The sequence below is a fragment of the Nerophis lumbriciformis genome, linkage group LG19 (genome assembly GCF_033978685.3).
Source record: "Nerophis lumbriciformis linkage group LG19, RoL_Nlum_v2.1, whole genome shotgun sequence".
In the NCBI taxonomy this organism is placed as follows: domain Eukaryota; kingdom Metazoa; phylum Chordata; class Actinopteri; order Syngnathiformes; family Syngnathidae; genus Nerophis; species Nerophis lumbriciformis.
The window spans coordinates 1,056,907-1,072,518 of NC_084566.2; the positions used below are offsets into that span (position 1 = coordinate 1,056,907).

The 15,612-nt window shown below is 38.5% G+C and overlaps 1 protein-coding gene across 2 annotated transcripts in view; it reads left to right on the top strand.

Annotated features, from left to right (window-relative positions):
• sugp1 (SURP and G patch domain containing 1) overlaps positions 1–14,623 on the top strand; it is an 18,761-nt gene extending 4,138 nt beyond the window's left edge. For both annotated transcript variants that reach the window (XM_072915171.1, XM_061979790.2), the window contains exons 7-14: positions 7,073–7,196; positions 7,272–7,609; positions 8,937–9,043; positions 10,098–10,275; positions 10,354–10,460; positions 11,153–11,298; positions 13,990–14,119; positions 14,210–14,623. In XM_072915171.1, the coding sequence (XP_072771272.1) occupies positions 7,073–7,196; positions 7,272–7,609; positions 8,937–9,043; positions 10,098–10,275; positions 10,354–10,460; positions 11,153–11,298; positions 13,990–14,119; positions 14,210–14,236 (1,157 nt within the window). In that variant the 3' untranslated portion in view covers positions 14,237–14,623. The remainder of the gene's footprint in view (positions 1–7,072; positions 7,197–7,271; positions 7,610–8,936; positions 9,044–10,097; positions 10,276–10,353; positions 10,461–11,152; positions 11,299–13,989; positions 14,120–14,209) is intronic.
• Positions 14,624–15,612: the final 989 nt, after the last annotated feature.

A 15,612-nucleotide genomic window follows, 5' to 3' on the forward strand; every position in this document is an offset into this window, starting at 1 on the left:
ACCACAGAGCTCTTCCCCATCAACAACAGTGTTTATCAGGTAGACTTTGTGAGAGCCAACAGCAATTACCGGTACTTTGGGAAAAATATGATCCACAAGCTTTTATTTCTGAGCCTGAATATGAGGAGTGTGAGCTACAAGTTTTAGAAGATGTGTGCTAAACAGATCAAGCTTTAGTGAAACATTACGCATTATGTAGCAGTATTGCTAAGTGCTAAACAAGAAATACAAACTGCAATGGTAATATAACGATCACCTACTGTACAATGTCTGTCTCGCTGCGATGACAACTGATAGGCTGTCCATATCTTCCCGTTTAGATGAAGAATTAATCATATTCTACACAAAGGCTTAAAAGGAAAAGTTGCTGTCTGCAGACACTGTCTTCGGTTGTCGTGTCTCTGTGTCCATCTCTGGGTATAAATTGAATGTCACAGGTGAACAACTTTTAGATTCATGGCTAAATCCTACTATTATCCAGATGAAAGACATGATCTATAATCTACAATAACTTTGACGAGCTGAGTTGCGATGCAGCAGCAGCGGTAGCAGGACACTGGCCGGCTCATAATATAGCTGCAGAGGGCTCGTTAGCTCTCTGTTATAAATGCGCTGATAACAATTAGTTTGTCTGCGTTAGTGCTTATAATAATAACATTGCTTACATTTGGTTAATATTCAGGTTACAACATGTAAATGGGGTATAGTTGGCGTGTTTTGAAAGGTTATTTGGAGGGTTTTGTGGGCGGAATAGAGAGCCTCATTCACTCCATTGTTAGCAGACTTTTTATTTATTTACGACTTAAAATGCATTAAAAAAAACGTGTTTGTGTCTTACATAGGGATTGTGAATGATAAACAGCGCATATCTTCCTAATTTTTGCGTAACTCCACTATGACTAATCTGCTGATATGGTCGGAGTGCAGAAGCATCTTAATGATAATAAATAAATGGGTTGTACTTGTATAGCGCTTTTCTACCTTCAAGGTACCGTACTCAAAGCGCTTTGACACTACTTCCACATTTACCCATTCACACACTGATGGAGGGAGCTGCCATGCAAGGCGCTAACCAGCACCCATCAGGAGCAAGGGTGAAGTGTCTTGCTCAGGACACAATGGACATGACGAGGTTGGTACTAGGTGGGGATTGAACCAGTGACCCTCGGGTCGCGCACGGCCATTCTTCCACTGCGCCACTGAGGTCATAGGACCACAAACTTACAGAAATTGTCGAAGACATTGGGAGTGGAATATTAAAAATGGCCGTCTGAAAATGTGGCATTTTCTTTTGTTTAGATGGTATATTCACATACTTTGCGGTTTGGGAATACAGTTGGATATGGTTTAATGGACACAATTAAATACAATTAAGCATATAAAGTCAACTTGTTTTTTCATTTTACTGGTACTTTAAGTTATATTTTATTCACCAACCCATTTTTTAACTGCTCCACCCTTATTTGATAACTGTGCTTTATTCATCACCAACGATTTTCTAAATCCTGAGATTGTTTATTTTTTACAGACGCCACACATAAAGATAAATAATCAGGCATTGAGCTATTTAATTGTTTTTATGTGGGATGTGCTACAATAGCATCAACACAGCACACAAATAACTATTCTGTCCCACCACCAAGCCAGACTCTAGTCTGTCAAGCCCGAAATCTTGCGTGAACAAACGCGATCTATCGAGGGAGAGCCATGGGCGTATCGAAATACCAATAGTATCGATACCAAGGTGAGCACTGGAATCGGATCGATTCTAGTGTGGTGGGATTGATACTTTTGTTGCAGTTTCCCTTCTACATGTCCAGCAAATTACTCGATTTTCCTCTTGAGTATATGCGACCGCAGCGTCTCTGCTAGACTATCAATGCAAACAGCGCATCAATTAACACGCGATGTGATTTTTATTAGTGCCACAATGAATAGTGGAGGCTACATGATTATGGCGACCGGTCACTTTAGTAGCTGATCATCACCGTGGTTGTCGTGCTGTGGACATGCTTGCCATTTTTACTCTGATGGACTAAATTGCCTCATGGATGCAATTATACGTTGTTTCTGCTAAACTTCTACTTAGCGATGAACCAACATGTCCTTTGTAATATTTTTAATATGGTTTAGCAGCATTGAAAAGCCCATTGAGATAATGTCTAAAATAGCTTAGCTTTGAACGGCCTCTCGTGACAGATTTATGGCCGTATTTATAAAATGATCATACTATTTAAATGTATATCATTGCCAAACCTTTTCCCTAAATATATAGTCTTTAAAGAATATTTGTTTTTCTAAGTTTTTGGCCATTAATTCTGTTTTGTGTACTTTTTTTAATAATGCCAAAGTGGCATGACCGTTTTAAATTAGCTTAACTGCTGCAGGAGATATCCAACACTTTTATTTTCCTCTTGGACCCGTCAACCCATTTTTCTTATTTTTTCATCTAAACTTTGGGCATTATCTGGAATATAAAAACTCATGACTATTGAACATTTAACTTTTTTCTCAAACAAATGCATGTAGAATATTTTTGTATTTATATACAAACCCCAAAACCAATGAAGTTGGCACGTTATGTAATTCGTAAATAAAAACAAAATACAATGATTTGCAAATGCTTTTCAACCTATATTCAATTGAATAGACTGCAAAGACAAGATACTTAACGTTCAAACTGGAAAACGTTATTTTTTGCAAATATTAGCTCATGTTTCAAAAAAGCTGGCACAAGTGGCAAAAAAGAGTGAGAAAATTGAGGAATGCTCATCAAACACTGATTTGGAACATACCACAGGTGAACAGGCAAATTGAAAACATGTGGGTGCCATGATTGGGTATAAAAGCAGCTTCCATGAAATGCTCAGTCATTCACAAACAAGGATGGAGCGAGGGTCACCACTTTGTCAACAAATGCGTGAGCAAATTGTCAAACAGTTTAAGAACAACATTTCTCAACGAGCTATTGCAAGGAATTTAGGGATTTCACCATCTACAGTCTGTAATATCATCAAAAGGTTCAGAGAATCTGGATAAATCACTGCACGTAAGCAATGATATAACAGACCTTGGATCCCTCAGGCGGTACTGCATCAAAAAGCGACATCAGTGTATAAAGAATATCTCTACATAGGCTCAGGAACACTGCAGAAAACCACTGTAACTACAGTTCATCGCTACATCTGCAAGTTAAAACTCTATGCAAAGCGGAAGCCATTTATCAACAACACCCAGAAAAGCCGCCGGCTTCGCTGGGCCTGAGCTCATTTAAGATGGACTGATGCAAAGTGGAAAAGTGTTCTGTGGTCTGACGAGTCCACATTTCAAAATGTTTTTGGAAACTGTGGATGTCGTGTCCTCCGGACCAAAGAGGAAAAGAACCATCCGGATTGTTATAGGCGCAAAGTTCAAAAGCCAGCATCTGTGATGGTATGGGGGTGTATTATTGCCCAAGGCATGGGTACCTTACACATCTGTGAAGGCACCTTTACTGCTGAAAGGTACATACAGGTTTTGGAGCAACATATGTTGCCATCCAAGCAACGTTAACATGGACTGCTTATTTTAGCAAGACAATGCCAAGCCATGTGTTACAATAGCGTGGCTTCATAGTAAAAGAGTGCAGGTACTAGACTGGTCTGCCTGTAGTCCTGACCTGTCTCCCATTGAAAATGTGTGGCACAATATGAAGCCTAAAATACCACAACAGAGACCCCGGACTGTTGGAACAACTTAAGCTGTACATCAAGCAAGAATGGGAAAGAATTCCACCTGAAAAGCTTCAAAAATTGGTCTCCTCATTTCCCAAACGTTTACTGAGTGTTGTTAAAGGGAAAGGCCATGTAACATGTGACAACCTTTTTGCAATGTGTTGCTGCCATTAAATTGTAAGTTACCGGTTATGATTATTTGCAAACAAAAATTAAGTGTGTTAAGTATCTTGTCTTTGCAGTCTATTCAATTGAATATAAGTTGAAAAGGATTTGCAAATCATTGTATTCTGTTTTTATTTACCATTTACACAACGTGCCAACTTTACTGGTTTTAGATGTTTTTATTTAGTTGTAAATACATTTTAGTCGCCAGAAAATTGTTTTCCTTTGTTTTTCTAGTCAACTAATTAGAGGCAAATTCCGAAAACTATTTGATGATGACGATGTTTGTAGTCAAAAGTATTGGTATCAGTGTCAGCGACACTAGCCCTGTACTTCATTGGATCGATACCAAAATTCCCAGTATCATCTGCCCCTATTGATCAACAAAATCAAAAAAGAAGACGCATATCATTACCAACAAACCAACCACCATAGAAATTAGCGTAAAATAAGCAACATGAAAGAGGACATATGAAAACAGGCAATGGTGGTAGTCTTGGGACTAATTTTGAAATAAAAAATTACAAAAAAAACTGGGGGAAAAACAAACATTCTTCACAAAGTATCCACATTGCATTTTTTTAAGCTTCTTGATTGGCTACTTTCTGTTGCATGTCACACTATACGGAGCGAGGACTCGGAAGCATAGGCTTTCCCCACAGAGAGATGAGCTTTGCTAACAAATTTTGAACAAGTTCAATATTTACGATTTTCGGCCCGAACCCTTTTGTAGCCAATTATCGGATAACGTTTACACTTAACACCTCTTATTTAGACCACAAGACAATCTTATAAGACTTAAGAGATGGGGACAAAACAGCCAGATTGTCTTTGTGTGTACCCTGCCTTAAAGTGCTTTTTGTGAGTGGCGGGAAGACAAGCTGTGACTTGTTTGAAAATAAGTCATTTGGAACTACCTTTTGGTTTGCATGTGTGAATTTCAAGACGGAGAATACTCAGTCTGAAGAAAATACGGTCTTATATTTGTGTCAATGCGGTATGTTGCTTCTTTTTTTGTTGAATTTGTCAAAATATTCAAAGTCTAAGTTGTGTTCTAAGTATTTTAATTAATTTTTGTTTAATTTGACCAATTTATGGTAAGGCGCACCACTTAGGCCTAAGAACACTATACAGTACCAGTCAAAAGTTTGGAGACACTTTCTTATGCTGGTGAATACTAGTGCTGTGCGGTTGGATACTAAAGTATCAATACCAGTTCCTTATGCTTTATTATTGATTCTCAAATCAAAATATCGATACTTTTGATACTTTAGTTATTTGAGATAGTGTATATCATTATCAGGATAACAGCGTAAAGTAACTAAATCATTGAGATCTTTTTTAAATCTGTGTTTCTTAAAGGGGCTGTTAGCAACATTTACACAGATGACTCGAGGGCGCTAATTTTCCAATGTATTTTGCACAGTATTTCCCGCCCTCTTACGGCTTCTCGTATGTAACACATGCACGCGCATTAGCTGTAGGTGTTGTTAGCTAATAACAATTTGGATAGCTAGCGTTAGCTGTCATTAAATGTATATTCGATCATAACAACATGACTGCAAATTGTTCTTTGCTTCTCTTTGACTGCTTTTGTACGTGTTGATGAGACAGGGTGAGTGACCACCATAAACACCAATCATTTTATTCAGGCCAGTAAACATTTTTATTCCATAAACTTAGTAATTGTGAAAAATATAGACAATTGTAAAACAAATGTGTTCTGTTAAACCACTAATGGTAAGCTAACCCAGATGTGGGCAAATTAAGGCCCGGGGGCCGCATCCTTTTCAATCTGGCCCGCCGGACATTCCCAAATACTTTTTTTAGATCTTTAAGATCGAAACTGTAGCTGCCATTATGATGTGCAGTGATGTTTTCAAATTACCATAAGTCTTGAACTATACAAAGTATTTCAATGGTTGGAATCTGTGCTTTTGCATGATATACTACTTACTATGGTAATCTAATTCGTTACTAAGGTAATCTAATTAGTTACTATGGTAATCTAAGTCACAGCAGCTCAGACGAGGCACCAAGCAGTGTGGGTAGGGAGCGTTTCCACAGAGTGTTTCTAGAGCGGCCAGCCTGAAATGCGGGTGTCAGGGAAAGACGCGGAAGGAGATTTTTTTAACAAAGTTCTAAAGCTTAGTGATATATCAGATAGTAGGTGGGGGTTTTTTACCCTTTGCGTTCATATTTCGCTGTGTTTGTTGCATTTTTGTTGCATTTTGCTTGATTGTAAAATATGTCAATCGAGAGGGGGTGTGACGTTCATATGTTGTCAATATTCAGTGTTTTATCCTTCATAGTTAATACTGTAAATCACACATTCTTTATTTTCACGTACATTCTGGGTGTCATTCAGTAAAAAAAATTAAATTCCATGTTGTTTAATGTGGTCTGTCATAACGTTTTTAGCTTTCAATCAGACTGTGAGGTTTTGTATTAGGGTTCCTAAAAATATATATACCGGCCCCTAGACACATTTTTTTCTTAAATTTGGCCCCTCGAGTCAAAATAATTGCCCAGGCCTGAGCTAGCCGGTGTTGTTGTTGTTATATTTTTTTTTTGAAAAATGTTAGTGAGGAAGTTGCAAACAGCACCTTTGACATAACGCCCCCTAGAGCGCCACCAAAAATATCTGTTTCTCAGGTGTGGTCTGTATGTGCTGCAGCGGTACTCAGTGGTAATACACTTTCCCACCACTTTTGGCAGTAATGACAATCTCAAACAAACAGAAGAAGTCAAGAGCTAAAGTCATGGAGAAGTTTCTTAAGCGCAAAAACTATGACTAAAGTGGTGAAGCTGCAATGCTTAACATAGACTACTTTTAAAATTTTACTAGACACATTAGTTACCGTATATTTGCACAAAGTATCGGATCGGTATCGCCGATCCCAACCAACATTTTACTCTGTATCGGATCGTAAAGAAATTCAGTGGTTCTGCACATCACAATTGAATACGAAGGTGTCTCCAAATAATTAACCGGTAGTGTAAGATGAAAGATTCAATATAATTAGTTGTCACTGTTCTAGTAAAAGTGTCTCATTCATCAGTACTGTCCTCGTTGCTCCTCCTCCCTCTTTTTTATCCTCCATTAGCTCTAGACTGGTGATGTATGATGCCAGTTGAGTATGGTACAGTAGTAGAGTTTCATTTGAGCCCCAGTACTGATAGACTGCTTAAAGTCTCCCCCCCAGTGGACGCCGAAACCCAGCAAGTGGTAGAGGAGCTGGCCAAGTTTGTGGCTGAGGGTGGCCCAGAGGTGGAAAGCATCGCTATCGAGCGCAACCGGGACAACCCTACCTTCAGGTGAGGTTCTATAAGGTCAAATTTGACATGAACTCAATAAATGTTGATTTGTTTATTGTCTTTTTATCCCTGCAGTTTTTTATTTGATCGCCACAACCCCGCATACCATTACTACAGAGAAAAGCTACGAGAGCATCGTGCTGCGGCCTCCCAGACCTTTTCACCTCCAGCAGCAGAACCTAGGACAGAGCTACAGCGACCGGCTGCTACTCCTCCTCCACGAGCACAAATTCCCCCTCCGGTGAACTTAGCGTGTCAACCCGGTCTCAGTCAGATCACAGACACTGCGCCTGTCAAACGAAAGAGGAAGAGTAGATGGGGGGCCGAGGATGACAAAGTGGAGATGCCCATTCCGAACATTGTTGTCCCACAGGACGTTCATGTTCTGGACCCCGACATGCCGTCTCTCTCTGGTACTTGCTATTGCTATATTTCAAAGCCACACAAAGAAATGAAACTGATATGCAGTACAGGCCAAACGTTTGGACACACCTTCTCCTCATTCAATGCAATTTCTTTATTTTCATGACTATTTACATTGTAGATTGTCACTGAAGGCATCAAAACTATGAATGAACACATGTAGAGTTATGTACTTAACAAAAAAAGGTGAAATAACTGAAAACATGTTTTATATTCTAGTTTCTTCAAAATAGCCATCCTTTGCTCTGATTACCGCTTTGCACACTCTTGGCATTCTCTCAATGAGCTTACTAACTTCTTTAAGACTGTTGGAAAACCATTTCAGGTGACTACCTCTTGAAGCTCATTGAGAGAATGCCAAGAGAGTGCAAAGCAGTATTTAAAGCAAAGGGTATTTTGAAGAAGCTAGAATATAAAACATGTTTTCAGTTATTTCACCTTTTTTTGTTAAGTACATAACTCCACATGTGTGCATTCATAGTTTTGATGTCTTCAGTGACAATTTATAATGTAAATATTCATGAAAATAAACGCATTGAATGAGAAGGTGTGTCCATATTTCTGGCCTGTACTGTACTTCAGAGGAGTCAGTGCTCTATAGATGTACTATTCAATGAAAATGAGTCAAATCACAGCCACTAATATTTACTTATCTGGCAACACAACTTGCCTAAAGACAAGCATGGTGCTGGTAGGGTCACTGCTGCATGAGTGCTGCCGGCACTGTGTAGCTGTGGTTCATGGAGGGAAACATTCCAACGTGTACTGTGACATTGTCCCTCGGTTAACTGGCCGACATGTCATGCTGGATAATAATGATTCTCCATCCATCAATCTTCTTCCGCTCATCCGAGGTTCCAGTCGCGGGGGCAGCAGCTTAAGCAGAGAAACCCATAGACTTCCTTCTCACCATCAACTTTGTCCAGCTCCTCCTGGAGACATGGCCCTTGGTCTTCCCCATGGCCTTCTACCGGCCGGACGTGCCCGAAAAACCTCCCCAGCGAGGCGTTCGGGATGCAATGGTTCTCACACTAAATATTGACAATTAGGACATTTTGATGTGTACCTACTTGTGTCGCCTGCTACTTAGACAATAATGGCTGTGAGTTTACTTATTTTCAGTGGATAGTAAATGTATACAAGCAGCACACTGACTATACTCCAAAGTATATCCAAGTTTCATTACTACATTTTCTCTTGAGATTTACTAAAAAAACTTGCTGAAAGGTCAAATGCTATTATATTTCCCTCAATGTTATCTCATCCATAAAATGAATTATTTGTATTTAATGGTGTTGTATTGTGTCATATGTTAAGCTCAAGATCTGCAAGGTCTTGGTTATAAGAAGGGGAAGCCTCTGGGTCTCGTCGGTGTGACGGAACTGTCCGAAGAGCAGAAGAAACAGCTAAAAGAGCAACAAGAGGTACAAAGCAGAAAATATAACCTTGGCATGTACAAAACCCAAAACCAGTGAAGTTGGCATGTGGTGTAATTCGTAAATAAAAAGAGAATACAATGATTTGCAAATCCTTTTCAACTTATATTCAATTGAATAGACTGCAAAGACAAGATATTTAATGTTCGAACTGAGAAACAATTTTTTTTTTTGCAAATAATCATTAACTTAGAATTTAATGGCAGCAACACATTGCAAAAAAATTGGCACAGGGGCATTTTTACCACTGTTGCATGGCAGCGTTTCTGGGTGTTGTTGATAAATGGCTTTCGCTTTGCATAGTAGAGTTTTAACTTGCACTTACAGATGTAGCGACCAACTGTAGTCACTGACTGTGGTTTTCTGAAGTGTTCCTGAGCCCATGTGGTGATATCCTTTACACACTGATGTCGCTTTTCGATGTAGTACCGCTTGAGGGATCGAAGGTCCGTATTATCATCGCTTACGTGCAGTGATTTCTCCAGATTCTCTGAACCTTTTGATGATATTACGGACCGTAGATGGAGAAATCCCTGAGTTCCTTGCAAGGGCTCGTTGAGAAATGTTGTTCTTAAACTGTTGGACAATTTGGTCACGCATTTGTTCACAAAGTGGTGACCCTCGCCCCATCCTTGTTTGTGAATGACTGAGCATTTCATGGAAGCTGCTTTTATACCCAATCATGGCATCCACCTGTTCCCAATTAGCCTGTTCACCTGTGGGATGTTCCAAATAAGTGTTTGATGAGCATTCCTCATTTTTCTCAGTCTTTTGTGCCACTTGTGCCAGCTTTTTTGAAACATGGTTCAGGCATCAAATTCCAAATGAGCTAATATTTGCAAAAAATAACAGTTTTCTAGTTCGAACGTTAAGTATGTTGTCTTTGCAGTCTATTCAATTGAATATAAGTTGAAAAGGATTTGCAAATCATTGTATTCTGTTTTTATTTACCATTTACACAACGTGCCAACTTCACTGGTTTTGTAAATTCCTTTGTTGTAACAAGTGCATGTACACCGTACTGTTTCCGCACTCCTCATAGATGCAAGAGATGTATGACATGATCATGAAGCACAAGCGAGCAATGGCCGAGATGCAGGTGATGTGGGAGAAGGCCATCAGAGACCACCAGCACGAGTACGACAGCGATGAAGAGGTTGACCAGCAGGCCGGCACCTGGGAGCATCGTCTCCGGAAAATGGAAATGGAAAAGACAAGAGGTACGACCAGGCGGTCATGACTATTACTTTTCTGAAATGTTATTAAGATAATTCCTTTTTGGTACCTATTCCCTGCAGAGTGGGCAGAGTCTTTGACAGATATGGGCAAAGGGAAACATTTTATCGGAGACTTCCTCCCTCCTGAGGAGCTGGAGAAGTTTATGGAGACTTTTAAGGCACTTAAGGTCAGTTGTTGCAGAACGGGATCTGTTCTTTAAAACGTTACAAATTTTAGTTACCACTCTTTCTGGCCATTTCAATAATAAAACCATTATTAGTGTAACCCTTTAAAGAGGTGATAATACTTACAGTACAAGCCAAAAGTTTGGACACACCTCATTCAATGCGTTTTCTTTATTTTCATGACTATTTACATTGTAGATTGTCACTGAAGCCATCAAAATTATGAATGAACACACGATGTACTTAACAAAAATGTGAAATAACTGAAAACATGTTTTATATTCTAGTTTCTTCAAAATAGTCACCCTTTGCTCTGATTACGGCTTTGCACACTCTTGGCATTCTCTCCATGAGCTAACTCCTCCAAGACTGTTGGAAAATCATTTGAGATGACTACTTCTTGAAGCTCATGGAGAGAATACCAAGAGTGTGCAAAGCAGTATTCAGAGCAAAGGGTGGCTATTTTGAAGAAACTACAATATAAAACATGTTTTCAGTTATTTCACCTTTTTTTGTTAAGTACATAACTCCACATGTGTTAATTCATAGTTTTGATGCCTTCAGTGACAATCTACAATGTAAATAGTCATGAAAATAAAGAAAACCCATTGAATGAGAAAGTGTGTCCAAACTTTTGACCTGTACTGTACGTTTTATTGACAGTGCATTGCAATAATACACTATCCCGTTACAGGAAGGGCGGGACCCCGATTACTCTGAATACAAAGAGTTTAAGTTGACGGTGGAGAATCTTGGTTTCCGTATGTTGATGAAGATGGGCTGGAAGGAAGGAGAAGGCCTCGGAAGCGATGGACAGGGCATCAAGGCTCCTGTTAACAAGTGCGTATTCTCATATCAATGTGTTTTTTAATTTGTGTCTGAACATTTCAACATGCATCTCAACATGGGCCAAAAATGGTGTTGTTTCTTTAAATTTGACCAAAGATTACATATTTTTCCAAATAGATTGAGCTGACATTTTAATGAGAACATGATTGAACAACTTTTATGGCACATGGGATATTTTTAATCTGATTTTATATTTGTTTGTTTTTTTCTGGCACAACTTACCAAAATTACTGAAGAAAATCAGAAACTAAAAGATATACAATTTTAGAAATAAAACATGTGTCCGAAAAGCAGGAAGAACACAACACTCAGATATAATAATCTGATTCTTGATTAATGATACAATACATCATCACCAGATGTACAACAATATTAAATATATTATTACAATATACTTATCATATATAATTACATTCACATATCCTCACAATAATAAACCCACTCATCATTTTATCAGATGTCATTTGTTTAAATGCATTACACGTTATAACATTATGTTTTCTCATGCTTTGCAGTTGTTGAACATTCAATATCCTATTTGTTTTAGTATTAGTATTAAGTATAGTATTATTATCAGTATTAAAACAAAAATTAGTTCCAAAATGAGTTAATGAACTTAAAAGGGAACTGCACTTTTTTGGAATGTTGCCTGTTCACAATCATTATGAGAGACAAGAATACAGACGGGGTTTTTTTGCATTCTAACATGTAAAAATTGGCTCGTCCTTTGTGGCTAGCAATGCAGCTAATAGGAGCAATCAATTTTACCGCTAAATCACTTTAAAAATGTATCACCAATACTTCATTAAAGTTCCGTCAACTGTATAAAAACCAAACTGTAGCGACATTGTTATTGTAAGAGCGAACACGGAGGAACTCGTTTTCTAGCATAGTAACACATCAGCGTGCTTCGGTATTAGCTGTAAAAGAGATAAGCTAGCTTCTACGTCAGCACAAAATGTTTGAATTTGTAATGTACAACACAATGCGATAAGACATCAACCTGTTCTGACTGAAAAACATGAACAATCATATTACAGTATCTGTAAAGTATTATTTCATGTTTTGTTTGTACACAGCTAGCCAGACAGCGTATGTACTGTAGTTGTAATAACACGCATGATATGCTGCGTGTATCATGATCAATATAAATTGTGATATAAGTTGTGCTCCTTGAAGCTATTTTATTTAGTACATGGTGAAATGATAAGTGTGACCAGTAGATGGCAGTCACACATAAGAAATACGTGTAGACTGCAATATGACTCACGTAAACAACACCAAAATTGTATATGTACCATTAACATTATAGAACATTACACACGGCGCTCAAAAATCTATCAAAATGTTTTAGTACGACTTTGGTAAGCTATGAAGCCGCACCGCTTGATGGATTGTACTGTGCTTCAACATAGGAGTATTATTATGGTGTGTGTATAAAGTAAGACATATTATCTGGCATTTTGTTTTGCAATATTATGCAAAAACAACTTTTCTTACCGTCTGGTATCTGCTGATCTGTATTTGGGATCTGCATAAGTCTTGAAAATGTGCGTGTGTCCGCCTTTGTAGTCAGTGACGACACCGTAGTCGATAAGCTTCATATTTTTCTCCAACTTCTTGTTATGGGACATTCATCCTCCGTTGTTGCCATTTCTAATATAAAGTAGTGTAAAGTTCTTACTTATATCTGTCAGTAAACTCGCCATGAAAGCGCTAAAACATTTTCGAGTTTACATTATTCACCCAAGGAACTTTAGTTATTAGAGAGTTCCGGTCAGACGGTTTTTCACGGGACACATTTCCGGCGTTGTTATTGGTCTAGTGAGCCACGGATGAGAAGATGCTGCTCCGTTATTGATTGAAGTAAAGTCTGAATGTCATTAAAACAGTTAGCTCCATCTTTTGACACTTCTTTAACTCTTGTCCTTGCACGCTACACCACTACAACAAAGATGAGGAAGAAAAGACGCTGCCGAAGGTGAGCCACGTAAATAAGACCGCCCAAAAAACAGCGCATCGTGAAGCGACTCACAAAGCGGTTTGAAAATTAACTGTAAAACATAATCTGTGCAACATTTTGGCCAAAGAACCATCATTACATGTTATGTAGACCACAAGAAAGTGTTTTCCATTTATATAAAAAAAGAATAACACAACACCTTTAATGCGCTCTATAATCCGGTGCGCCTTTTGTATGAAAATAGACCTGACTACACCCGCTCATCGGCAGTGCGCCTTATAATTCGGTGCGCCCTATGTTCCGGAAAATACGGTACTTCCTTTAATTCAATAAATATCATCAACTTTTTCCTTTCTTTACTGTCTTCCTTCCTATTGTTACCATGGTTGGAAAACAAAAGAGTGTCCATATCTAGCTATAATATATGTTGCGAGTAAGACCAGAGGTTTTGGGCGGATGTTATGGGGTTCACTCTGACATTTTTGCTTGCAACTTAAACCATAACAATTAGTCGACAGACCGGGGCACTCTTAAGTTGAGTCACTATTGTATTTCAATTCAAGAGGATGTGAAAAAATTATGTCCTCTGGAGGTGTGGAGTGGCAGAAAATAATTAAGCTCCACTGCAATAAATAATTAGCACTACCTCACATTTTTAGATAAAAACTATACTGTTGGCTCTTTAAAAACTGACTAAGTGGATCTGTGACCCATCCTAGGGGAACTACACCCGTGAATGGCGCAGGGCTTGGAGTCGACCGCCCGGCCGACCTGACAAAAAGCGATGACGAGTATGATGCCTTCAGGAAGAGGATGATGCTTGCATACCGCTTTAGGCCCAACCCTCTGGTAAACCCCCTCGTTTTGTTTTTTTGCCTTGTTTATATACTACAAAACTATTCATGATTATGGAGTTTAATCAATTGTTGTTTTTTACAGAATAATCCTCGGAGGCCATATTACTGACACTAAAGAAAATGTTGATTTTGTTGAACAATAGCAATATTGACAATTTACATATGCGTGTGTGTGTGTGTGTGTGTGTGTGTGTGTGTGTGTGTGTGTGTGTGTGTGTGTGTGTGTGTGTGTGTGTGTGTGTGTGTGTGTGTGTGTGTGTGTGTGTGTGTGTGTGTGTGTGTGTGTGTGTGTGTGTGTGTGTGTGTGTGTGTGTGTGTGTGTGTGTGTGTGTGTGTTTGTGTTTGAGCAGGACAACAAGGCTGAATGCTGCTAGATTCACTTTTCAATGTGGTTTTGAAAATATCAACTATTTGATTTACACAATCACAAAATTACCTGAGTTGGGATTTCAATATCACCTGAAATGATTAAAGAACCTGTTGTGACCCACAGTAATTCAGTGCTCTGTGAAGCCATCCTTTCTTTTTCTACAACCAATTACCACGTTTTGCTGCGCTTGAAATAAATTTTTAGGCAATTACTGTAACGCGATGCAAAGTTGTTTGGTATGCGTCTATTTTTACTTGTCAAGTACGGTGCAAGATACAAGCGTGTTTGGTTGAGTTACTCCCCTGTGTACAGGCATTCATCCATGCATGTGAACTATTATAAACAATATAAATTTATGGGCTTGTAAGGAAGAGTTACTCCAGTTTGGAGAAGGAAGGTGACAGACAGATAAGTGAAATCAGAGCTTCACTTTGCCATTCCTTCAGGGGCCGTGGGGGGGCTCACCTTGGATAATAATAACTCGTGAAGTCCCAGCCAAGCAAAAGTCACTCCAGAATTGGCCAAAGCGTCAATATACTTACTGCAACAAAGGCATTAAGGGGAAATAAACAGTTGGGGGTGCTAATAACCTTCCATCAAACTTGCCCAAATTATGTATATAATGAAAATGACTTCATGCATTTTTGTCACAAGTACTTGCATATTTGCCAATCAGAGGTTATTACTAAAGAGTGAAGTAGTAGGGTAGTAGGGGTGTCAAACTCATTTTATATCGGGGGCCGTATGGAGAAAAATCTACTCCCGGGCCGGACTAGTAAAATCACAGCACGATAACTTAAAAATAAAGACAACTTCAGATTGTTTTCTTTGTTTAAAAATAGAACAAGCACAAATGTACAAATCATAATGTTGTTGTTGTTTTTTTACACTTGTTGCGGTTAATAATTTATTTGTCTTTATTTATATTTTCTGAATAAATTATGTGATAATGTTCATCAGTCAACTCATTGGTGTGACGTCAATTTTCAATCAAGATTAAAAAAAAATTGTATCAAAATCAAATTACAGGATGTTATTTATGTAGTTAGATTATTTTCCTCGACTAATCACTAACACCATGTGGTTTATTTTGTACATATGTAGCATCATCTACA